This window comes from Arabidopsis thaliana, chromosome 4 (assembly GCF_000001735.4).
Source record: "Arabidopsis thaliana chromosome 4, partial sequence".
NCBI lineage: Eukaryota > Viridiplantae > Streptophyta > Magnoliopsida > Brassicales > Brassicaceae > Arabidopsis > Arabidopsis thaliana.
The window spans coordinates 10,649,916-10,672,702 of record NC_003075.7 but is presented as its reverse complement, the minus strand read 5'-3'; the positions used below and the strand labels follow the sequence as shown (position 1 = coordinate 10,672,702).

General features: G+C 36.6%; 7 protein-coding genes and 1 long non-coding RNA gene across 13 annotated transcripts; 2 read left to right on the top strand and 6 right to left on the bottom strand.

The window, feature by feature from the left end:
* Nucleotides 1–148: 148 nt before the first annotated feature.
* AT4G19590 (Chaperone DnaJ-domain superfamily protein) lies at nucleotides 149–2,114 on the bottom strand (the record flags this gene model as incomplete). 3 transcript variants are annotated; one of them, NM_001341359.1, is made up of 3 exons in its annotated part: nucleotides 413–772; nucleotides 827–1,583; nucleotides 2,029–2,093. In NM_001341359.1, the coding sequence occupies 2 exons, from the start codon at nucleotides 1,535–1,537 to the stop codon at nucleotides 413–415; spliced, it is 1,071 nt and encodes a 356-aa protein (NP_001328175.1). The 3 variants fall into 3 exon arrangements, with proteins under 3 accessions (NP_001328176.1, NP_193694.1, NP_001328175.1); NM_001341358.1 differs by having other exon boundaries at nucleotides 149–1,583; nucleotides 2,029–2,114; NM_118079.2 differs by lacking the exon at nucleotides 2,029–2,093 and having other exon boundaries at nucleotides 368–772; nucleotides 827–1,504.
* A 33-nt stretch (nucleotides 2,115–2,147) lies between these two features.
* On the top strand, nucleotides 2,148–2,803 carry AT4G06900. The gene has a single exon (NR_142055.1). It is a non-coding gene; the product is annotated as an other RNA (long non-coding RNA).
* Nucleotides 2,804–3,250: 447 nt separating this feature from the next.
* AT4G19580 (DNAJ heat shock N-terminal domain-containing protein) lies at nucleotides 3,251–4,336 on the bottom strand (the record flags this gene model as incomplete). The annotated part of the gene is made up of 3 exons (NM_118078.5): nucleotides 3,251–3,462; nucleotides 3,520–3,868; nucleotides 3,959–4,336. The coding sequence occupies 3 exons, from the start codon at nucleotides 4,334–4,336 to the stop codon at nucleotides 3,251–3,253; spliced, it is 939 nt and encodes a 312-aa protein (NP_193693.5).
* Nucleotides 4,337–5,384: 1,048 nt separating this feature from the next.
* Nucleotides 5,385–7,409, bottom strand: AT4G19570 (Chaperone DnaJ-domain superfamily protein). Its single transcript, NM_118077.2, has 2 exons — nucleotides 7,337–7,409; nucleotides 5,385–7,203 (listed from the first exon to the last, which is right to left on the bottom strand). Exon 2 carries the CDS (start codon nucleotides 7,185–7,187, stop codon nucleotides 5,511–5,513), a length of 1,677 nt encoding a protein of 558 aa, NP_193692.2. The 5' UTR covers nucleotides 7,188–7,203; nucleotides 7,337–7,409; the 3' UTR covers nucleotides 5,385–5,510.
* Nucleotides 7,410–7,986: 577 nt separating this feature from the next.
* CYCT1;2 (Cyclin family protein) lies at nucleotides 7,987–11,316 on the bottom strand. Of its 2 annotated transcripts, NM_118076.3 has the most exons (7): nucleotides 11,189–11,316; nucleotides 10,579–10,846; nucleotides 10,125–10,206; nucleotides 9,608–9,733; nucleotides 9,295–9,476; nucleotides 9,049–9,197; nucleotides 7,987–8,956 (listed from the first exon to the last, which is right to left on the bottom strand). In NM_118076.3, exons 2-7 carry the CDS (start codon nucleotides 10,797–10,799, stop codon nucleotides 8,334–8,336), a joined length of 1,383 nt encoding a protein of 460 aa, NP_193691.2. In that variant the 5' UTR covers nucleotides 10,800–10,846; nucleotides 11,189–11,316; the 3' UTR covers nucleotides 7,987–8,333. The 2 variants fall into 2 exon arrangements, with proteins under 2 accessions (NP_193691.2, NP_001329436.1); NM_001341357.1 differs by lacking the exons at nucleotides 10,125–10,206; nucleotides 10,579–10,846; nucleotides 11,189–11,316 and adding an exon at nucleotides 9,838–9,942.
* A 75-nt stretch (nucleotides 11,317–11,391) lies between these two features.
* AT4G19550 (zinc ion binding / transcription regulator) lies at nucleotides 11,392–13,450 on the top strand. 2 transcript variants are annotated; one of them, NM_001203844.1, is made up of 8 exons: nucleotides 11,392–11,535; nucleotides 11,787–11,841; nucleotides 11,950–12,017; nucleotides 12,140–12,218; nucleotides 12,367–12,447; nucleotides 12,558–12,674; nucleotides 12,828–12,878; nucleotides 13,026–13,450. In NM_001203844.1, exons 2-8 carry the CDS (start codon nucleotides 11,830–11,832, stop codon nucleotides 13,287–13,289), a joined length of 672 nt encoding a protein of 223 aa, NP_001190773.1. In that variant the 5' UTR covers nucleotides 11,392–11,535; nucleotides 11,787–11,829; the 3' UTR covers nucleotides 13,290–13,450. The 2 variants fall into 2 exon arrangements, with proteins under 2 accessions (NP_001190773.1, NP_193690.2); NM_118075.6 differs by lacking the exon at nucleotides 12,140–12,218 and having other exon boundaries at nucleotides 11,481–11,535.
* On the bottom strand, nucleotides 13,137–15,414 carry INDH (INDH1(iron-sulfur protein required for NADH dehydrogenase)). The gene is made up of 8 exons (NM_118074.2): nucleotides 15,112–15,414; nucleotides 14,915–15,023; nucleotides 14,688–14,810; nucleotides 14,501–14,598; nucleotides 14,284–14,410; nucleotides 14,119–14,204; nucleotides 13,907–14,032; nucleotides 13,137–13,806 (listed from the first exon to the last, which is right to left on the bottom strand). The coding sequence occupies exons 1-8, from the start codon at nucleotides 15,184–15,186 to the stop codon at nucleotides 13,609–13,611; spliced, it is 942 nt and encodes a 313-aa protein (NP_193689.1). The 5' UTR covers nucleotides 15,187–15,414; the 3' UTR covers nucleotides 13,137–13,608.
* A 6-nt stretch (nucleotides 15,415–15,420) lies between these two features.
* On the bottom strand, nucleotides 15,421–20,959 carry AT4G19530 (disease resistance protein (TIR-NBS-LRR class) family). Of its 2 annotated transcripts, none has more exons than NM_001341356.1 (5): nucleotides 20,272–20,959; nucleotides 17,799–18,996; nucleotides 17,385–17,702; nucleotides 16,391–17,281; nucleotides 15,421–16,305 (listed from the first exon to the last, which is right to left on the bottom strand). In NM_001341356.1, the coding sequence occupies exons 1-5, from the start codon at nucleotides 20,739–20,741 to the stop codon at nucleotides 15,613–15,615; spliced, it is 3,570 nt and encodes a 1,189-aa protein (NP_001328514.1). In that variant the 5' UTR covers nucleotides 20,742–20,959; the 3' UTR covers nucleotides 15,421–15,612. The 2 variants fall into 2 exon arrangements, with proteins under 2 accessions (NP_001328514.1, NP_193688.1); NM_118073.2 differs by having other exon boundaries at nucleotides 16,457–17,281.
* Nucleotides 20,960–22,787: the final 1,828 nt, after the last annotated feature.

The window sequence follows — 22,787 nt, the reverse complement described above, 5'->3', positions numbered from 1 at the left end:
TATCCCGATTTTCAAGTGATATATGATGACCCGAAGTAGGAGACTAAATCTTCTCCGTTAAAATATTTGGGGACAAAAGTAAAAACTTTTGAGAATGAAGGGACCGAAGAAGGAAATATTTAGTTAGTGGAAGTAAAATTTCTTCCAACAATTTAAGTGAACCCACTTTGATTAATTTGACTCACGTTGTTAAAGCACACATTGTTAACAAAAATAAAATAAAGCTTTGACATTTCAGATTCAACATTGAAGATGACAGGAAGAAGAACTAACCTGGTTCCACTGTACAAGATCCTAGTCTAGATGCAAAATATTCAAATATCATAATCATAAAATCATTGATTGTTAAACTTCTAAATGTCATAGTTCCTACTTCACTGTTAAACTTCTAATTATCTGTCCTCAGCTTACTTCACACCTTGATTTCACTACTTGACTCTGCATAGTTATCTGTCCTCAGCTTCTTAAAAACTCTCTCTTCTACTTTCAAATCAGAGTTTGCAATTCCTCTACCAGCTTCTTCTTCTGACTCCCTTACCTCTCTTTTCCCTCTTTCTTCTGCTTGATTTGCCACATTTCCACTGTTAAAGTAACTCATTCTTGATAAAGAAGAATCCCGTCGAAAACTAGAATCAAAATTAACATTTAGTGAAGAATCTCTATCACAAGAAGACGAAGCACCATTTGTGTTCTTGTTTGTTGCTTGTGGTGTTTCCTCTTTCTCAGTTGGTGTTTTTTCCTTCTCAGTTGGTGTTTTCTCTATCTCAGTTGCCTTAAAATTCCCACGGCAATTTCGGCAAAGTACGGTCTTGTTAAGATAATAAACCCTCACATACTCATATTGTGTCTCGCATTTGTTGCACATTGTCCAAAAGATAGAAACTTTGGAAGTGGGCTTTTTGCTTCTAGCTCTACCATTAGTACTTGCTTGATTTGGTGGTTGTTTAGGCTGGTTTGGTGGTTGTTTCGGCTCGTTTTGTGGTTGCTTCTGCTGGTTTGGTGGCTGTCTAGGCTGATTTGGTGGCTGCTTCTGCTGATCTGGTGGTTGTTTCTGCTGATTTGGTTGTTGTTTCGGCTGATTTGGTGGTTTCTTTGGAGGTTGTTTCTGCTTTCGACTCCTTTTCGGTTTAACTTCGTTCAACTTCCTCTTCTGATCATAAGCAATTCTCTTAACCTTATCAGATAACAAACACCAAGCAGCTAACACAAGCTTAAACGCACCCTCTGCGCCTTCACAATTGTTCTTGTCAGGATGAAGCAAAAGAGCTAGCCTCTTATACTGTTTCTTCACTACTTCCTCATCAGCCAAAGGATCAACACCAAGAATTCCATACCAATCAGATTCTCCTCCACTAATTGTATTTCCTGCTGAGATATACACATCGATCAACATCATCACTTGTCTTAAACCATCAAGTTTCGGATACAAATCCTGAGCCTTGTTAGCAAAAAGCTTAGCCCCGTTGTAATCATTCTCTGCAACTTTCCTCTTAGCAATATCCATTGCTCTTATAGCTTCCTCCTTGTTGCATTCCATATCTTTGTTGAACAAAGAATCCTTCAAACGATTTTGCACCTTGTCTCTATGGAAAACCAATTGGAGGAGCCAAAAGAAAAAGGATTAAGAAGGATGAAAAACAGAAGCAAAACCGTAAATGAAAATCACTAAGTTAGAAAAACAAGTCCTTAGCCACAGATCTCTGAATCTGAAGTTACTCTATCCAAAGCCACTACATAATTACACATAATCAATCACAATTTCACAAACAACAATCGAAGAATGGATAAAAACAATTCATAAAAAGAAGAATCTCGTGTAAACTAGTAAGTAACATCTTAATTATAGGCAAAACCATACATGCAAATCACCAAGTCAAAAGAACAAGCCCTAGATTTCTCAAGTTACTGTATATAAAGCAACAAAGTAATCGTACGAATTACAAAATAGATTTGAAGATTCCGACACTACACAAAACCCATAGAAGGAAGAAACTTTTGGGATTCTTGTGCAAAGCAAAATCATCTTACCAATAAGTGTAAAAGCCCAGTTTTTGATGGAGACCCACTTCTTAACCAAGCAACATTGTGCGATTGAATAACAGAATGCCCTAAACGGTGGAGAAGCGAAAAATTAAAGAAGAAGGATCCAGTGTGTAAAAATTGTAATTTTTGACTAGAAACAAAAGGGTTATTTTCGAGTTTGTTAAAAACAATTGGGGCAAACATAAAAATAATTTTAGACTTTAGGGACGGAAAAGGGAAACTATTAGTGTAGTAGTTATTTTCCTCTCTCCCTTTCCCGCCTTCTTTTCTCTTTTCCCTCTCTCTGACTTTCGTCATTCTTTTAGTAGTTTCAGTTCTTCTCATAAACCATTTGTCTTTTGTTTTACTAACTTTTGAGTTCTCATAAACCTTTCTTCTTCGAAAGTAGAGTTTTTCATCGGTTTCTTGGAAAGTCTCTCTTCTCCAAATGTAGCAGAGTTTGCATTTCCTCTAGCAGCAGCAATAGCAGCATCAAGCTTTTTTCGTGACTCCTCAAACTATGTTTTTTATTGTTTCTTGTGCTTGTTTTTCAGCCTATGCCCTATCAGATGCTGAAGTTGTAGAAGAAGCATCACTTTCTCTTTTTCTTGTAAACTGAAAATTAGTACTGAGTCTGATGTCTTGCCTCCCATTGACCATCTCTGGAGTGATCTCGGTCGAAACGAAATCTTGACCGCAGTTTTGACACGGCAAGGTCTTGTTAAAGATAAAATATCCTTGCATATTCAAAACATGTCTGGCAGCTATTGCACACGGTCAAAATCAAAATCTAAGCCTTTACTCTACTTTCAATTGCACAGCACATAGACAACACCTTTAACCAACATCAATGCTTTTACTTTAAATAGTGCAGTGTAGTACTATTGATCCAATACCGATGCCAATGATATTAGCTGTTCAAAAACCTATTGATCCAAATCATTATTAGAAGTTTTCAAGCTAAGAAAAGAAATTAAAAAAGAATGATGTATCAGTCTCTTACCTTTATAGCAAAGAGAAGTGTCTCCATTACTGTAAATCCAAGTTTCATAAGATCAAAATAAAATAAAACTATCAATGACACACAAAATAAAAAATAGAGATATAGAGTGCTAAGTCCTCATGTCTTACTTATTATTTTCGCATTTGTCATAGGTTACTTGAAAAGCCTCTATGCTTCGAGAGTAGAGTTTGCATTTCTTGTTGTCATCACCTTGTTAAAAAGCCTCTATGCTTCGTTTGCATCTCCTCTAGCAGCAGGTGAAGCATTAGCAGGAACAAACTCTTCTTGTGACGACTCTCTATCTTGTGCTTCATTTGCGGTATCAGATGTTGAAGTTGTAGAAGAAGAAGAAGCATCACTTGTGCTTTTGCTTGTTGGTTGAAATTTAGCATTAAAGCTGTAGACTGGCCTCCCATATTTCATCTCTGGAATTACCTCTGTCGCAACGAATTCTTGACGGCAGTTTGGACAATGCAAGGTCTTGTTAAGATAACCAGCCTTGCCTAATTTACAATGTGTATTGCACTTATTGTTTTTGCACACTGTCCAAAAGGTAATGTCTTCCTCCTGTTTTCGTGGTTTCTTCTGTTTCCATGAAGAATCAGGTTCAGGGTCAGACTCAGAAGAGTCAGAATTACACTCGTAAGCGTACTCGTGTGGCTTATGCATTCTGTTCCTTTTCCGGAACTCGTACTTATATTTGTACTTGTGTGGCTTTGGTGGATCCTGCGTTCTGCTCCTCTTCCGTTTAACTTGTTTTGGTTTTCTCTTATGATCGTAAGCCACACAAGTACGCGTACGAGTGTGATTCTGACTCTTCTGAGTCTGAGTCTGACCCTGAACCTGATTCTTCATGGAAAGAGAAGAAACCACGGAAACAGGAGGAAGACATTACCTTTTGGACAGTGTGCAAAAACAATAAGTGCAATACACATTGTAAATTAGGCAAGGCTGGTCAGATAATAAATCCCTAGCGTGTCGCACAAGCTTAAACGCGCCTTCCGCGCCATTAAACCTGTTCTTGTCTGGATGAAGCAAAAGAGCCAACTTCTTGTATTGTTTCTTCACTGCTTCCTCATCAGCTAAAGGATCTATACCGAGAATCCCATACCAATCAGCTTCTCCGTTGATTTTGTTTGATGCAGAGATATAAACATCGATCATCATCACCACTTGTTCCAAACCATCGAGCTTTGGATACAAAGCCTGAGCCTTGCTGATGAATGTTTTAGCTCCATCGTAATCATTCTTCGAAAGTTTCTTCTCGGCAATATCCATTGCTTTTTTGGCTTCTTCCTTATTACAGTCCATGTCGTTGAAAGAGTTTCTTCCTCTACATAAACAATCAAAGAAGCAACAGACAAAATAACAGAGTTTCAAAAAAAAAATCCAGGAAATATTACACAAAATCAGAAACAGATATGCAACAATTCGGTGAATATAACAATACCCATAAAGAAAGTGTTTGCAAAATCTCGAGTTAAGCGGAAGAACCCTAGAGCCGCCGCGAGAGACAGACGAGAGAAGAGGAAGATATTGAAAGACGTAAAATAATGGTTTGGTATTAACTATTAAGTAATTTATTTATAGGTTGATTTTGCTTTTACTGAAAGAAGATTTGATTTTTATTGAATGTAGATTTTTTATAACCACTAGGGCGTGTCTGACACGTAACGCTTATTTTCTTGATGGATGGAAAAAAGGAAACTTTATCAGCTCGGTGAATATGTATGTAATCATTCAGTATTAAAACTTACTATTTCAAGTGAAGACATGCAATCACAACTAAAATATGGTAATTAAGCCACTTCATTCTCTAACTATAAAATCTCAAGTAAAATGTGTTGACATTCTCACATCCTAACCTCTGTTTTACTCTTTAGAGGTTAGTTCTCTGTTTCTCTCTATCTCTAACACTTTGTTTTGTTCGTTTAATGGAGATAGAAAACAAGATAAACACTTTACTTTAATCTTCTACATTGATAAATGATAATATTGGATCACAAGGATAGATATAGATTGTTACAAGTCCTCACGCACATACATATAGTTTGTCTTTCACCACTTGATACACATTCACACACTTAATATTCTAGCTTTAACTACTTCTTATCTTTTCTTCATCTCTTCTCACCCAAGCTTAATTTTCTTTGTGCAGATTCAGTCAAGGAATTCAACTTCAACAAAATGTTATAATCCCAATTCTGTGTAGTTCATTATATGAATTATGAGAGTGAACATAAGAAGAAAGAGCCTTTATGATAAGTGGAGAATGAGCAGAGAAGCATTCGGTAGCAGCAGATTGAGATGAATGATTTCAATGAAAAAGAAATAGATTTCAATCAAAAGGTTAAGTCGTAAATTCATGTTTCAAAAATCAAATAAAAAACTATTACTGATGCATACCAAAAAACAAAAGCAGATATATATTAACTTCTACATCCAAATGTCTTACTTCTTATATCACATCTATCATGTGTTCTCTCTACTTTAAGAGTAGAGATTGCATTTCCCGTTGCCATATCCTCAAAAAGCATCTCTGCGCTTCAAGATTAGAGTTTGCATTTCCTGTTGTCATCGGCTTCTTGAAAAGCCTTTGAGCTTCATGAGTAGAGTTTTCGTCTCCTGTAGACATCGGCTTCTTGAAAAGCCTCTCTGCTTCAGGAGTAGAGTTTTCATTGTCTGTTGTCATCGGCTCCTCGAAAAGGGTCTCTACTTCTTTTACATTGCCTGTTGTCATCGGCTCCTCGAAAAAGGTCTCTGCTTCTTTTACATTTCCTTCTTCAGTAGTAGAGTTTTCATTTCCTGTTGTCATCGGCTCCTTGCAAAGGGTCTCTGATTCTTTTACAATTCCTTCTTCAGTAGTAGAGTTTTCGTTTCCTGTTGTCATCGGCTCCTTGAAAAGGGTCTCTGCTACTTTTACATTTTCTCCAGTAGCAGCAGACGCAACATCAGGATCAATCTTTTCTCTTTTCAAAACTTCTTCTTTTTGATATGCAGTCCTCTGTGCCTTATCAGATGCTGAGGTTGTGGAAGAAGCATCACGTGTCCTTTTGCTATTTGACTGCACAGAGGGACTCAATTTTATGACTGGACCCCCATTGATTACCTCTATAATCATCTCGGCCGCAACAAATTCCTGACTGCAGTTAGGACAAGGGAAGGTCTTGTTAAGATGATTAGCCCTCACCAACTTACAATGTGTCTTGCATCTACTGCACACTGTCCAAAACGTACCAATTTTTTGCGTTGAAGAATCCATCTCAGGCATAGGGTCAAACCATCTTTTAACTCTTTCGGGTACAGTCTTTGCCATTGCTGAAGTTGAAGAAGTATCATCACTTGCTTTTTTCCATGTTGACTGATTACAAGGACTCAATCTGATGACTAGCCTCCCATTGACTAACTCTGAAGGTATCACGGTTGCAATGAAATACTTACCGCAGTTTGGACAAGGTACAGTCTTATTAAGACAACTAGCCCTCATAAACTCACAATACGTCTTGCATCTATTGCAAACCGTCCAAAAGGTTCCAACTTTCACCGTTGTCAATGAAATATCAGGCTTAGACTTAGGTTTATGCCTAGTAGGCATAGGCATAGGAATATCAGGCTCAGGTATATTAGGTCTAGGCCTACGCTTAGGCCTAGGCTCAGGTGGAGGCGTAGGTCCATAAGAAGAAGCTGGCTTGTCTGACTCTGTTGGTTTAGGCGTAGAACTTCTCTTAGGCTTCTGCATTCCACTCGTTCTCTGTTTAACTTGATTCGATTTCCTCTTCTGATCATAAGAACTTCTCTGAGATTTATCAGACAATAGATCCCAAGCTTCTAGAATCAACTTAAACGCACCTTCAGCACCAGTAAACCTGTTTTTGTCAGGATGAAGCAAAAGAGCTAACTTCCTGTAACGTTTCTTCACAGCTTCATCATCAGCTAAAGGATCAACACCGAGAACTCTGTACCAATCAGCTTCTCCGTTGATCTTGTTTGTTGCAGAGATATAAACATCGATCATTATCAACACTTGTTCCAAACCAACGAGATTTGGATACATACGATGAGCCTTCTTAGCATATCTTTTCGCTCTGTTGTAATCATTCTTTGATAGTTTCTTCTCAGCAATATCCAATGCTCTTTTCGCTTCTTCCTTGTTAGATTCCATGTCGTTGATAGAGTTTCTTCAGAGAAGGAAACGACAAAAAAAAAAGCGTTCAGTGGATTTGTTTACAGAATCTAAACAGGAATTCACAGAACGAATAATCACACGAAATCAGAAACAGATTAGCAACGATTCGGTGGATAAAACAATACCCATTAAAGAAAGTTTATGCAAAATCTCCAGATAAGCAGAAGAACCCTAGAAACGTCGCGTGAGAGAGACGAGAGAAGAGGAAGAAATTAAAAGACGGTAAAATTGAATTTACTTTATTGATTTACAAATACAATTCAGTAATTTATAGGTTGATTTTCCTTTTTTACTAAACGAAGATTTGATTTCCTTTTTTACATTTCTATAAACCACTAGACGAGTGACGCGTGTAATAGACGTCACGCTTATGGCGGGAAAAAAGGAATTTTTATTAGTTAGTGGAAAAAAAAGGAAAAATTTATTAGTGCAGTGACTTCTCCTCTTGCCTCTACAATTATATCTCCAGCTTCACTTTCTGACTTCTCCTCTCCAATTACTTCAGGCCTAAACAAATTGTATACAACAAACGTTTGAATTTTCTTGAATTGTGTGGCTGTGATTAGAGAAGATAGTCATCAGAATCTGTGCAGTAAAGATTTAAGCATGTTCAACAAATTTGGTGTCTTTTGTGGTATGGATACTGCCATGAGCATCTTTGTTTGATGGTGATCTTGCAAGGGACTTATCTTATGTCTCTATCCAAGTTCAATCTAATTCCATTGGTAGTTGGAGTTAAACAGTTGTTCAAAACAGAGAAAAGCAAGGATTCGAAGTCATGAAACCCAATTTACTTGAATGAAAAGGATCTACCACAAATCTTGAAACTATACCACAATGTTTAAGAGAACTTTAGGACATTACACAACACATTGACGATGCAAGGAGAACTTGCTCTCGTTCCACTGTAGTTAAAAGTCTTAAGAGTGAGAAAAGATTCAAAGTCATGATCTACCACAAATCTTGAAACTAAACCTTCGTCTTTTGGAGAAAACATATAATAGTTGTCTCTCCAAAACTCACCTAGTTAAAAAGCTCTTCTCAGGACCAAAACTGGTTCTCTTCGAAAGCTTCTGAGCTAAACATCTAAACCACTATTTCACCATCTTCAACGACCATTTCCTACAAATCACTGTCATTTATCAGACAAGTATCAGCCACCAATTCATCATCAACACCTGAGTTGTTTGCATTTCGAATCTCACTGTGTTCGACAGTCATGTTGTCATCAGGGTCCTCAACTTTCATAAAGATTTGTCTTCCTGTCTGCATTGTTTTGTTAATCTCATCTTCTACTTCACTTTCAGTCAAATCCTTCTCATCCATCAAATCTATTTTCGTTATATCTTTTTCAAATGACTTCTTATCTTTCTCTTGTTTAGACTCAACCTCCTCTTGATGCAGTTGCAAGTCTTTCTTCAATTGGACGACCCCAACATCATCACTTTTCTCAACCATTATATTACCAACAGAATGGTCCTGTAGATTCTTTTGAGCTTCACTTTCTGAGTTCACCTCTCCAATTCCTTCAGACCTAGACCCATCGTGGACTGAATGATCATCGCTCTGGCTTAGATTGACTTGCGATGAGCCTCCTTCAATATCAGAACTTGGACACTTCTCTGTGGAAGCCATATCTCTAGATATAGGTTGATGCACTACGGCCACACCACCACTACTTTCAACTTTGCTTTCTTGAGATGTAGGAATTCTCTCATAAAGCTCAAGTATTTGGCCTCGGATATCTGAAAACGCAAATGATAAATTAACCACATCAACAAGGTCTACAGTCATCAAAGTCAATAATTTTTAAGAAAAGAAAAAAGCTAACACATACCTTCTAATTGACAAGGTGTGATATCAAACTCTTGACACAAGACCTCTCTGTAAGATTGTAAGTCCACTGTTGGCAGCTCAGCAGCAAGGAGAATAGCACCTGCCGCTATGTGATGAGGCTGATACTGCAGGCAGAGTGTCGTTCGCAGACTGCAATAGACTTGTGATTGTATGAAGAAGGAAAACACAAGGCGTATAGAGAACCATCATAATTCAAAAAGCTTTCAAGTAACATAATCAAGCATACCAATCGTTGACAAAATTCCATGCAAATTGGGCAAGTTGGGTCTTAGCATCTTCAACCATATATTTCTTAATTGCTTCTACAAGAGGTTTATAAGGGTGGCTAATACAGAGATCAAAGTTCAATGTAGAAAGAACAAGCTCCTCTCCGATTAATACAAGCTCTTTCTGTTGGTCATATACTTCCTGCAAAAGTGAAATAACATTAATATGCAAAAGAAAGTAAACAATAGATCTTTTCAAGACCTACTAAACTAGTCAACAAAGAAATGGACAAGGAGAGTTGTAGGATCGGTAGTATGAAAAGAAGAAAAAACCTTTCTCTGAGCACCAGCAAGATCCTTCTTGTGTATTCTCTCATATGAGGCAATAATAACGTCTTCTAATGTCACTGGAGTTTCCTCAACCTTCCCAGCTAGGAGCATGCAGACTGTTGCAATCGTCTGGAGAGCAAATGTAACAGGCAAAGGCATAAGTACTAGTCTAGTTGTTCTTACTTTTCAAGAAGAATACAATCATCGCAAAACAAGCACAAAAATTTACTAACCATACACATCGATCCAAACGGGAAGAAACAGAGAGCTTGATCTCTATCACAGACAGTTTTATCGTGAATAAAATCAGGTAGACTCATCTGATCAATCAACTAATACGCTTTGACTAGAACTAGTAAAGAAGATGACACATAGATGGATATCAATAGATGAATCTCAAGAAGCCAGGATGGTTTAAATCACCAGACAGCTAATAGACTCATAGTTTCACTCAAAACAACAGAGGAAAAAAGACATATACTTCCTTAGTGACCATTTTTTCACATCCAACCAAACTCACCTGTCTGTCATTTTTCGCATGTGATTGACGAAGGAAGAATCGGTGACAGAAAAATATAGCAGTGGCTATTGTTACCTGGGGACTGCGTTGAGAAATTCATATCAGCTAACATTCATCCAAAAAACGAAAAGCTTCATACATATAGATGGAACTATGACAATGAAGACAACTTGGGAATAAGTATGCCCTTAATGGCTTTTAGCTCCTAAGATTCATGTTAATAAAGATATCAAGATACAAGGATGTACAAATCTCATGCTAAAAGTAAAAGTAAACTAACTTAGAGTATCAATGTCCCTAATTGACTGCAGTACATCACACTATCGAATTAGCAGACCAAAGCTTATATGTCAAAAGAGTATTAATGTCCCTAAGATGGTGGAAGTTTACGAAATACCAACTCAAGAAAGAACTAAGCAGCATAACAAACGCAGGTAAGAAAAAAGAAACTTACACTTTCAATCTTTCGCCGAGTATTTCCAAAAATGTACAGTATGAGTCGCGTAGGCGAGTTTCAGTCTTCAAATCAATACCATCTCGCCTTGACGGTGAGTTTCTTTCGATCTCTTCTCTTGAAAAGAACCAAGGGATAATCTCATCATCATGGAGATTGCTCGCGACTGACGAAGCATCGCTCTCACTGCCAGAAGCATTCTCATTCAATGCTTCATCCATTGGTGGTATGTAAACAGTAATGATCTTCTTAGACTAATACACAAATTCTGGAAAAAAAAAACAGAGTAAATTGTAATGCTGTTAGATTGTTGTAAACCTTAACAAGATACTGAAGAACAGACATCAACATTGAAACAGACGCATTACAAGGGGAAATGGTTTCAAACAAAACAGAGAAAAAAAGAATAAGTCTGAGCAATGAAAATTTTCATCAAACAAAAGGTAAAGATTGTAAATTTCGATGAACGAATGGTGAAAAATTCATGAAACAATGCATATGCCATGACTCGGAAAGGAAAAGAAAACAAAATTTGCGTAGCAAAAATTCACCGACCCAAAAAAAAAAATCATCAATTCGGATATAGCAGAAGAAAAGATTGTTACTTTACCTAGAACAAATGCACTCAACGAGAAAAAGAAACGCGTAAACGAAAACAAATGCTCTTTCGCAGCGACGAGCGAAAGAGAGAAGAGTCAGTGATTCACCACCACTACGCTCGTTTTCTGGAAATTTTCTTTTTGGGGGAAAATCGAAGATTTTGATATTAAAGAGGGTACAAATATAAATATCTTATTATCAAAAGGGTCTGTGCTTACGTGGCAAAGCCTATAACCAATTTGACTAGGACACGTGTTAATTCAAACCCAGGCGTTCTAGGTTTCTGATATTTTTTTATTTTAAAACCCAGATTCTCACCGGCGATCTATCTTTGCCGCATTGGGTTCGTGAACAATGGTAAAATTTTCTCCCTCCTTATTCGGATTTTGATCTGATTCTAGATTAAATTTTAGAGCTTTGTGATCATGGTAATGTAATAAGAAACTTAGTTTACCATATGTGGTCTCTTTGTGGTATTGATATTGGCTCGATGACAAAACTATAGATTCCATTACTTATGAGGAACTTTGTTTGATGGTATCAATCTGCTCTTTTTTGTTGAGAAGCTATGTTTTGAATGTTTTTGATCGTTGGTGTATCAATTTCAGGTGGAGAAATCAGTAAAGTTATTGGCTAGAAACCTAAAAGTATATGGCAACAAAGGTAATGCAAAGACCCCTCTCCATGAGTGTTATATTGTTAAAGATTATGCAGATGATATCTTTTATTTTCCGGTAAATACTTAAATGGTGATGTGATTTGATTTTTCAGGAGTTTTTCCTTCTCGACAGTCTAAAGGTGATCTTGCAGAGGACTTATCTGATATCAGTGATGCTGAGGTAAAATAAATAATGATTAACTGATGCTTATCGTAGCTAGCATCTCTCGGCCTTTCTTAAGGATGGTATAATTTTGTTCTTGTGGATGTTTATCTAATTTGAATCCCATCTATGGTTTTTAGTCTCTATAAACCACAACAATTGTTCCTGGATTGTGGCGAACCAGCATTTTTCTTAACATGTAAGTCCATCACGCGTTTGGTTTCACTGAACTCCGACCATATAACCTAGTCAAAACTATTTTCTTGTGCTTTGCCTTTCTTGTCTATGTCTTCTTGTTTAGCTTCTGAACAAAAACAATTTATGTATACTTGTTCTGATTTTGATGGTTATTATTGCTGCTCATCAGGTTGCTGAGAATCTAAGTAATAATAAGGAATTCATTCTGAAGAAGAGAGCATGGGAATTGATGAACCCTGAATACCAGAAGGTTTTTACTCTTAACCTGTCTTCTTCAATCTTCTTAATTTCTGTTTAAGTGAACTTCATGTTGTTCCTCGCATGCTTTCATTGACGTTCTTGTTAACGATTGTTTATCAGGGAAAATATAGGAAAGTCACCACTAGGAAAAAGAAGGATCCTGCTAATAAGATTGCTCCTAGTAAGAAAACTTCTGCAACCAAAACCGAAAGCAATGCAGAAACTGAAAATAAAAAGGTCAGTGATACCATTACTTCAGCTCACTCTCTGAAACAATGTCTAGACTATTGCATTTCTTTCCTTTCGGATTTATTTGGATCTTCCTTATTTTTCATCTGTAGTTAAATTTATTTATCTGAAAAATTCTCTTACTTGTCTTAATTCATGCAGAGACCGAGTTTGGAAATCAATTACAATGTCTTGGATAAGCTATTTGATCCTGTAAGTTTTCCCCTCTTTCCAATTTGTAAATTATCTTTTATGCAAGAATACAAAGTGTCAGAGATATCTGCTTTTTGGTGATAGAATGGACCTCTTATTTCTCTGCTTAGTCTCTTATGTTTATTATGTGTATTCACATCTTTGTAGGAGAACTCTCCCAAGAGGGCAAAGCTAGATAAACCAGTTGTTGTTGGTGACCAAATAGAATATTCAAAGCAAAACAGTGAAGAAAGCCTTTTGAAATCTCAGTATTCTGAAGAAGAAGAAGAAGAAGCAGAAGAACCAGACTGGAATGAGGATTACAGTAATGAAGATGCGTATAGAGGAAACGAAGAATGCTACGGCAATGAGAATCTTGAATTTGAAGATCTAGATGACGATGAAGAAGATGATGAAGGGGTAATTTGGTGATCACATCTTACATTGTGAAGTGATCTCAACATGTTTTATTTTACTCAGAAAAACGAATGTATTTGTTTCTTCTTCAAAATTTTGACATTACTATATAGTGATCTCTACATGTCTGGTTTAAAATTCATCATCTTCCTATCTAATATATGAAAGTAACCACATTGATCTGCTGTTTCACATGGTTCATAAACAGTGACTGGCTCTATTGCTTTTATCATCAGCAAATTACATTCTTCTCTTTGCAAACATTCTCTTTGGTACAAAAATATGAGAAAGTGAGGCAGCAAGACAAAACTTTGGTCATATATAAGTGTTTGTTCTATGATGAGTGGCTAGAATGAGGAACATTTAGCTTCATCTGAATCTCATTATCTGGATTCTCTCTTAGCTCCTTGAGTCCTTTCACCACGTTTTGAGCTAGATCTTGATAAGCTTTTGACACTATAGAACCCGGTGAAGAAACAACTACAGGAACACCTTCATCAGAACCTTCTCTTATCGACATTTCCAGTGGAATCTATATAGACAACCAAATAGTATTATTTTATGTAAGGCATAAGGGTCTTCAAAGCATTCAAAATCGCAAAAAACAATCGGTTCTGGCTTTGATTATTTACCTCACCGATAAGTTTCAAACCCTTCTTTGCAGCAGTGCGGCGTGCTCCTTCTTTCCCAAATATGAAAGAAGGTTCATTACAGTGAGGACAAACGAAGCAACTCATGTTCTCTACAAGTCCCAAAATCTAGTATATAAATGCAGAAAGGTTAAGAAGCTACAGCAAAATATATGCTCCGAAGCAGTCAACTATCACAAAGAAGATGACCATACAGGTACTCTAACTTTGTCGAACATGGAGATTCCTCTATTAGCATCAGCAAGCGCAACATCTTGTGGAGTTGATACAATTACAGCACCTAGAAACAACAAAGCCACATTCTGATAACTACACAATATGTTTCTATCATAAAAACACAACGAGATATGTATATATACCCGAGAGTTTCAGGTTTTGGGATATGGAGATTTGAGCATCACCGGTTCCAGGTGGCATATCAACAACGAGAATATCAAGATCTCCCCAATCAACTCCTTTTGTCATCTTAGCAAGAGCACTCATTACCTGTAGCAATACCACAAAGCTTGATTACCAAACGAAATCTTTTTGTGGTCACATAAACTCTAGAAGGAAGGATGTAACAAATTAACACACCATAGGACCTCTCCAGACAAGTGGTGCATCTTTTTCAACAAGAAGTCCCATTGACATGCATTTAACTCCATAGTTCTCAACTGGAATCATCTTCATATCTTCAAAAACAGAAGTACTTCAAATGATGCAAATAGATACATGAAACGCCTAATCTAAAATGCAAGAGGCATCTATCTATGTATCTTACCTTGGTTAACTTGAGGCTTTTGATTGATATTCATCATGATAGGAACAGATGGTCCATATACATCCGCATCAAGCAATCCAATCTTCAGCTCACATTTGTTGGCCAATGCAACAGCTAAGTTTACTACATTAACCACAAAATTCACAGATTTTCTCACATTATCAATTTCAATCTCAAAGACCAATGTTTAGGAGAGACGTAAAACTGAAGAAGGTTCCAAAATGTACCAGCTGTTGAAGACTTTCCAACTCCGCCTTTACCAGACGCAACGGCGATGATATCTTTGACTCCGTGTAGTCGGAGCTCCGTCGTCCTCCCGCCGGCGCTAGCAGAACTCTGCGAAAAAAGAAAAGGAAAGATAAAACTGTGATTTCAAGCTAATTAGATACCTGCGAAAGGAACGAGATTAAGGATCATTTCTTACGAATTTATATGCAGAGATGTGAGCTGCGTGGAGTTCACGGCGGCGGAGAGACCTAAGAAGCGCGACGGTGGCCATAGGGAGAGAGAGAGTGTGAAAGTGGTGACGAGGGCAATTTAGGAAATGCGATAAAGTTAAGCGAAATCCGAGCAAATTGGACTTATTAACAAGACGAAGAAGGAGGATCAGATCACTCAATTGTCAGGCTCGACGGCGAAAGACGACGGCTTAGATCATCTCTATATCGGTGAAAAAACAAAGGTTGGGTTTTCTCGTAAATTACAGCAATAGACATGGGCAAAACTGTCAACGTCATCATTACCCTCCCAGCCCCAGCATTTGCGATTGGTCTCGTTCAATGCAGTGATTAAAGTAAGGTACGTACGTCCTCGCAAATCTAAATCGTGTTGTACATAGAGAAATACATTATGGAGGGTTTTATAAGACATAGCCAAACACAAAAGAGAGTGAAAAGACGACGACTCAGTTGATTAATTCTGGATGTCAAAGTCCTCTCCCATTTTGAGATTGTGCTTCATGTAAGATATTGGAATCTTCTTCTCTAATGGTATTGGTAGATACACTTCCACTAGATGTAGTAGTGTTGGAACTGCCGTTCCTTGTCGGAGTTGAATCAGATGATGATAATGAAAGATCCATATCTGAGTTTGTCTTCTGGGGTTCATCAGATGCATATACCAATCTTAACCCACACTTGAGCACCTCGAGTCGAGATTCCTTATCTGTCACACCAAATTCAAGGAAAGCTTCGGTTGGAGTACATGTACCTGAGTGCTGGTCTTGAAGACATTTTATGCTGTTTGAGCATCTGGTATAGCAGATAAAGACATGATCTGATTCCGTCTTCTTTAGTTTGTTGCCTTTCTTGTCTAGTTTGTTGCCATGTTTGTTCCAACGCCCAACCAGTCGATCAAAGGAGATTTTGTAAGGATCCCCTTTCTTGGAATCTTTACTTGCTATGTTAAACGTGCATGTCACTGAACAAGAGTTGGTTTGTTCTTGGCAATTTGGTAAGGATCCCACAACAGCACATAAAGCTATTCCGACAAACCTATTTTCGTTCCAATGTGGGAGCAGGTTGAGCTTTAAGACGGATCCAACTGCTTCATGACAAAACCATGAAGGTACTTCACACCCAGGGAAGCAAGTGCTGAACAAAGCCTCTGGAACAAAACCCTGCAGAAAAAGTCATACAAAAGTTAAAGGTTCATATGGTTACTTGAGAGCGATAAATGAATGAGGAGATAGTGAGAGAGATCACCTCATTCCAGCGTTTTAGTGCATCTGATAGCATTTGACATTTCCTTTGAGCATAGGTTGTGATTACCTCCTTTGCAGTACGGTCTAATTTGTCGCAGTTTGTGAAAATGAATGTGGAATGAATCTGCTCCGTTGGCAAATGAGTAGCCAGTGGATTCGCAACTGTTGTTAATGATTCACATCCGTTTGCATCTAAGCACTGAAGATTTGTTGGAAGCTCTGGAATAGACACAAGTTTCGTACAGTACTTCAAGTCCAGCCATTTCAGTTGAGAAAGCAGACGAATATCATTCGAAAGACAACTGATCTTCTCGTTTCTGCTTAAGCATAGACGCTCAAGTGAGGATATATGAGGAATCTTTGTTATTGCTGTTCCATCAAGCAGTAAAATCTGCAAGCATTGCATGTTCTTCATCACATCTGGGAGACTACTGAGTCTTTTACAACCAGAGCATACTAGTTCTTGCAGAACTTTCAGCTTGTCAAATTCTTCGGGAAGCTTAACGAGCATCTCGCAGTCTTTCATGTATAATTTGACGAGGCTTGTTAGCTTTACCATGTCTTGAGGAAGTGTTTTTATTGCAGTGCCATCCAAATATAGCGTATATAAAGTTTCTGAAATCACCCAAAACTCCTCCAAGTTTGAACAGTTGCTGAGGATGAGAGTCTTCAGAGATCTCAAATTAATCTTGGGAAGAGACTCAAGACCCGTGCACCCTTTCAAATTCAGGAAAACAAGACTTGCCATATTTTCCGGACCCAGAAGCAACGTTTTCAGTGCTGTGCAACCTTCAAGGTTCAATCTTTCAAGATTTAGAGCCTGTGATAGCCCTGACAAGTTTTCCAACTTACTTGAGTGATTGAGATCGACCCACCTTAGTTTTGGTGCATCCTGTGATGGAAAGGATCCAGCGACTTAAGTTAGTTTAAGCCATGAACTTACTATGTTGGGCCAAAAACAACGAAGCAATCAAGTTTTTTATCTAGATACGCACCTTCTCTTCTCTCCAAATCTGTCTAATCTTACTGTAAGGGAGCTTAAGATCTACGAGATTCTTGGGGATGAAATCTTGTGGAAGTTCATCTTTGGGGAAATTTAGCCAATGCAAACATCGGACCTCTTCAAGTGGAAGCTCAAGTTCTCCAGGGATGTGTATGTTTTCCTTAGGCGTACATTCCTGAGGACAATGAGAACTGTAAAACTTGAGGTACCGGAGATTTCGCATGTTCTTGAGGTAATCAGTGCCTAAGGTCACGTCCGTCTTCATGACATACATATCGAGGAAAAAACTTCTCACACTGGTGCTGCCTCCCTGTATACACCACAATGTCAACAAAGAGAAGAAGATAAGTAAATGAAAGCTCTAGCTGGACCAATAAGTGCAAGTGTTTTGGGAATGTAGTCTCACTGGTCTTTTTAGCAGCCTATTGAGCCTGCCTTTATTATCTTGGTTGTGATGATGCCATATCCGGTGTCTCCCTCTTCCATCGTCATCCCTGGCTTCTGGACCAAGTTCCATGGCAAACGTATACAAAAGATCATGCATCTCCACTCGACTATCAGAAATGTAAATCATGAACATGTCTTTGAGAGCGTCTATTGTAACTGTCGCTTTAGAAAAGGCGGGACCAGATGAATCCAGTAAGCTCTTTACATAAACCAAATCATGGGATCTGAAACAAGCTATGTCAAGAAACGCATCCTTTTGCACTTGACTCAGTTCATCATAAGTTACCTGCAAGACACGGTCTCGAATATTTTGGCTGAGACTTTTTGGGAGTGATTTTAGTTTCTCTTCCCAGTAAGAGAGGCTTTTCTCACGAAGCTCTTCACCCAATAGCTTGAGAATTAGTGGGTGGCCTCTCGCGTAACGCACAAACTCTTTTGACTCCTTCATGAAAGCTTCCTTGTTGTTTTGGTGGGCCGCAAAATGACGGAACGCATAGTGACAAAAGTGATTTAACCCATCTCGATGGCTCAACAGCGGTACAAAATAAGTATAACGGACCATTGAATCCTCATGAAGCAGATCACGAGTCACTGCGCGTCTTGCAATCACAATCTTGCTTCCTTTCTTAGCCCATTTTCGATGATCCTTAAGAAGTTTTTGTATATGTGTCTCGTCACTTATGCCATCTAGAACAATGAAAACTGTGTTTTTAAGTAGTTTCTCCTTGTATGGTTCGTATGTCTCCTCGTCTATGTTTTCATCTGGGAGCAACTCCTTCAAGAGCATCCCAGTCAAGCGTCCCAATCCCATTGCTTTTACAAGTTCGCTTATATTTTGGAGTAAGGCGCTGCTCAAGAACCTGGTTTTCCATGTCTCATAGAAGGCCTTCAAGAGAGTGGATTTACCAATGCCAGGCATCCCAACAACTTCGACAATACGAGTCTCGTCTCTCTTGTCACCCGTAATGGCTACCTTTTCTTCCAGTTCCTTTAGGCGCTGGTTGAGCCCGGAAATCTTATCAGCCTTTGCTTCTTCTACTTCTTCTCCCCGACCTTGATCCACTGATCCACTTGTGCTTTCTTCCGACGATATTTTACTCAGCTTTTGCAAAACGGCGTCGACGATTTTATCGATGAGCGTGGTCTCCTTCTCCTTGCTGCAATAGTGTCAAATTGACAAAATTTTAATAACAAATTATTCATCTAACTTCTAAAAAACTCTAGGAACCAATCATATATAAGTACGTGAGAAAAAAAATTACAATGTAATTAACTTAAATGATTGATATCATATATTCTAAAAGTGTAACTACGTCTTGCCTAGCTGCTACAGTCCGTCGTAACTTTGTCATTTTCTCAAGTCAAGGTAAATTGATATGTTCTTTACTGACATAGACAAGAGTTTTTTTTTTCTTTCCTATTTATGGTATTTTATTAATAACAAAAATGATATGGTTTCATAATTTTGTTATATTATAAGATGTATTTTTAAAAATATACATAATGTTAACCTTTCAAGCTTTCATTATATATAACTGTATAAAAGTATTTAAACTAATTTATCCCACGCCTAGATAAACTCCCTTCTATATAATTGAGAACTGAGAAGCATTCTTAGAAACTAAACTGATTTTTAAAAATAATATTTATATGGCATGCCATATTGACATATCGCAAAGGAAAAGCTTTTCACAATTTTTAGTTTCCTTCTAAATTACTTTATATAATAATCTATATATACATTTTTGCAGTCATTTTAGCTATTTTAACAAATACAGTATAGAAAAACCGTAACAAACTGCATCGACGAGTCAACATAGATTGTACATGTAATTGGAACAACAAAAAAAAATAATACACAAGCATATTTTAAAGATTAGAAAACGACAATGATTTTGTTGCAAATAAATAATCATAAACAACTATGTTATTAACAATAGATTTAAATATAAAATTCTTGGGAGGTATTTATCCTGAAAGATTACTAACAAACTTATTTGTAAATGGATTTAAGAAAATTAATGTTGATTTGGTATCATATATATATTGTAATGTGAACAATAAGTTCATCAAATTTAGAAAACCTTTCAGCATTGTAGTAACTATAAGAGTAAACATTTGATGGTGAGGATGACGAAATTTTTTTACAAGAAGAAGTTATAATAGAGCAGCGCATAGTCTAGCTAAATTTGGAAGTAATTCGTCTAATTTCTATTTTGATTGTGTAAACCAGCATACATGGCTATACTACTATACTATATGCAATAGTAACATAATCATATACAAACTCAACAACTTACTAGTTAAATAAATAAATTGCTATCTGAACGGCTGAATCTCTTATATATAGTAAAATATGCATTTGCTCTTAATTAATTAAATAATGTGGATGAACACACAAAAAAAAAATGAATAGAAAAACAAAATTGTACCTTTTACTGTTAAACGGGAAGCCCACCAGGAGACTAACATACGTCAAAGCCTCTTTCCATTTCTTCATCTGGCCATCACTATCATTTTCCTGCGTTTTTGTGAGCGCAGCACCAAACGCTTCCTTCTGATACCTAACCGTAGCAGGTTCCACATTGTAGAAGATGGGAATCGTCACGAGTTTGCCCTCGAGTTCTTTCATTTTAACCAGCTCGTTCAAGCACCATTTTGACTCTGTGTACTTTTGGGAAATGATAGCCAGCGCGATTCTAGATTTTTCGATCTCCTTGAAAAGGTTATCTAGATTTTCACCTTTTTCCACAGCCTCATCTATGAAGACATTGATCTGTTTCCCTCTTAAGGCCTTATCCAGATGGCTGACGAAATTATTACGAAGTTCGTCCCCACGGAAATTGAGGAACACTTGGTGCTGCTGAGGTACACTGCTGACCACCGAGGATGAGGTAGCCATGGTAGAATGATTTTGCGAAACAAAAATGGTTTGGGTTTTGGTGGAATGGTCGGAGATGGGAATAAAAAGGCCTCTAAAAAGTGTTTTAACCAACTCCAACAATTCCAAGATAATTACAATTTTTACAAGCTGTTTAATTTAATTAGTCCCTGTGGCACATTGTTTTGGTCGTTCTAAGGATATTATATGTAAATTAGCCTAGGGGGAAAAGAAGAGGCCAAATGATTAGGGTTTTTGAGAGATAATGCACTAGATGATCAAGAACTGAGAACCAAAATATATGTATGCTCAAAACGTGCCTTTTAATATATGTGAACATGTTAGAAACATATTTAAATTAGTTAGCAAATGGATTAGTGTGCTTCTACAAAGATTTTAAATATATTTTAAAAAAATTTAATCAAAAAAAGTAAAATATGTTAATAAAAGAAAGGAAAATTCTCAAAAAAAACTCAATTATTTTTTTATTTGGATGTTTACTACCCATTACTTTCCGGTTCGAAGAAAAATACACATACAGTACTAATAAAACTGTAAAGTTTAATACTCAAACAATTTAATCTCAGAACAAAAATACAATTCCAATTTTACCATTTCTAGCTCAATTAACTACTAATGTTTAGGTGATGAAGCATTAATTTTATTTAATTTTTAAAAGTTATTTTATTAACATTTAGTTTCTATATTATCCCAAAAGTTTTTATAAAAAAATATTATCTTTTTTAAATTCAAGAAAAAAGCAAAAAAAACTTTGAAAAAGGTAAAAATAAAATTAGCCATTTTTATGAATTGAAAAATCATGAGAAATACAATGAGATTCAAATTGAGATTTTGTCGAAAATTGTTTATTTGTCAAGGATTTAAATTCGAATAGAGAGTTTCTCACGACGAAGAAGAAGTTCATATCAATGGTCGTTGATATCATATTCATTACGACGAATGAAATCAAATTAATTTTAGTGGCGATTAAAAGGAGATTGTGAACGGTTATCGAATTTGATGTTGGCAAAAGAGGGCGACAAAAATTGTTTATCAGCGATTCTCGTAGCGATTAATTGAGGAAATCTAGAATCGAAGATTGAATCTCAAGAAAAAACATCTTTTTGATATTGAGACGATGAAATAAGATTGTAAAAATGACTATTTTAAAGTATTTAGATTTTCTCATAATTTTTTATGTTGAATTTTAAAATAAATTAATTATGATAAAAATGAAATTTTATATTTTTGAGATAACATAAAATAAAATTATATTCAAAATTATAAATTAATGTCAAATCATCTAAAAATTAATAATTAATTGAGATGGTAACGGTAATTAGAATTTTATTTTTTGTTATGAGATTGTAAGTATAAAACATTTAATTGTTTGAGTGTTAAATTACATATTTTTATAAATATATGTATTATTCTTCCAACCCAGAAATATTAGGTATTAAACTTCCTTATAAAAAGATAATTGAAGAGTTTTCTTGGAAAAATTTCCTAAAAACAGGTCTTAAATCAAACTGTTAATGGGCCATACTACCAAAAACAACTAGCAATGGGCCATTGCTAGTTGAAAATGATCCATGTGTCGTTATTTAATTATGAGAGGGTTTTCTTTTTTGCAATAAAATTTTGTAAGTTACGTACAATATGAGAGGACTTTAGACCAGAGGATTCTTATCTAGAAGTAACTTGGCCAAATTGTAGCTGACCTGGAATTGTGATACAAACGACTAGTAGATGAGTGGCGGGCGGGTCAGCAAAAGCTGGATGATTGCGAAATTGTTACAATTCTAGATGGTAGACCTTACAGAATAGGATCGTTGACTTACGCTCTAATATAGAAGATAACTAGCATTATGGCCCCTGCCAATGCAGGCACTTAGTTTTAGTATTATTTTTTTAGAAAAATCACAAATATCAAATTTAGTTATCAACATACAAATATCTGAACGAATATTGATAATATAGGAATTAGCTGAACCAGAGCCGGCCCTAAGCAGAGGCTGGTGAAGCATATTACTTGCTTTATCTCTAATTATTAAAAAAACAAAAATA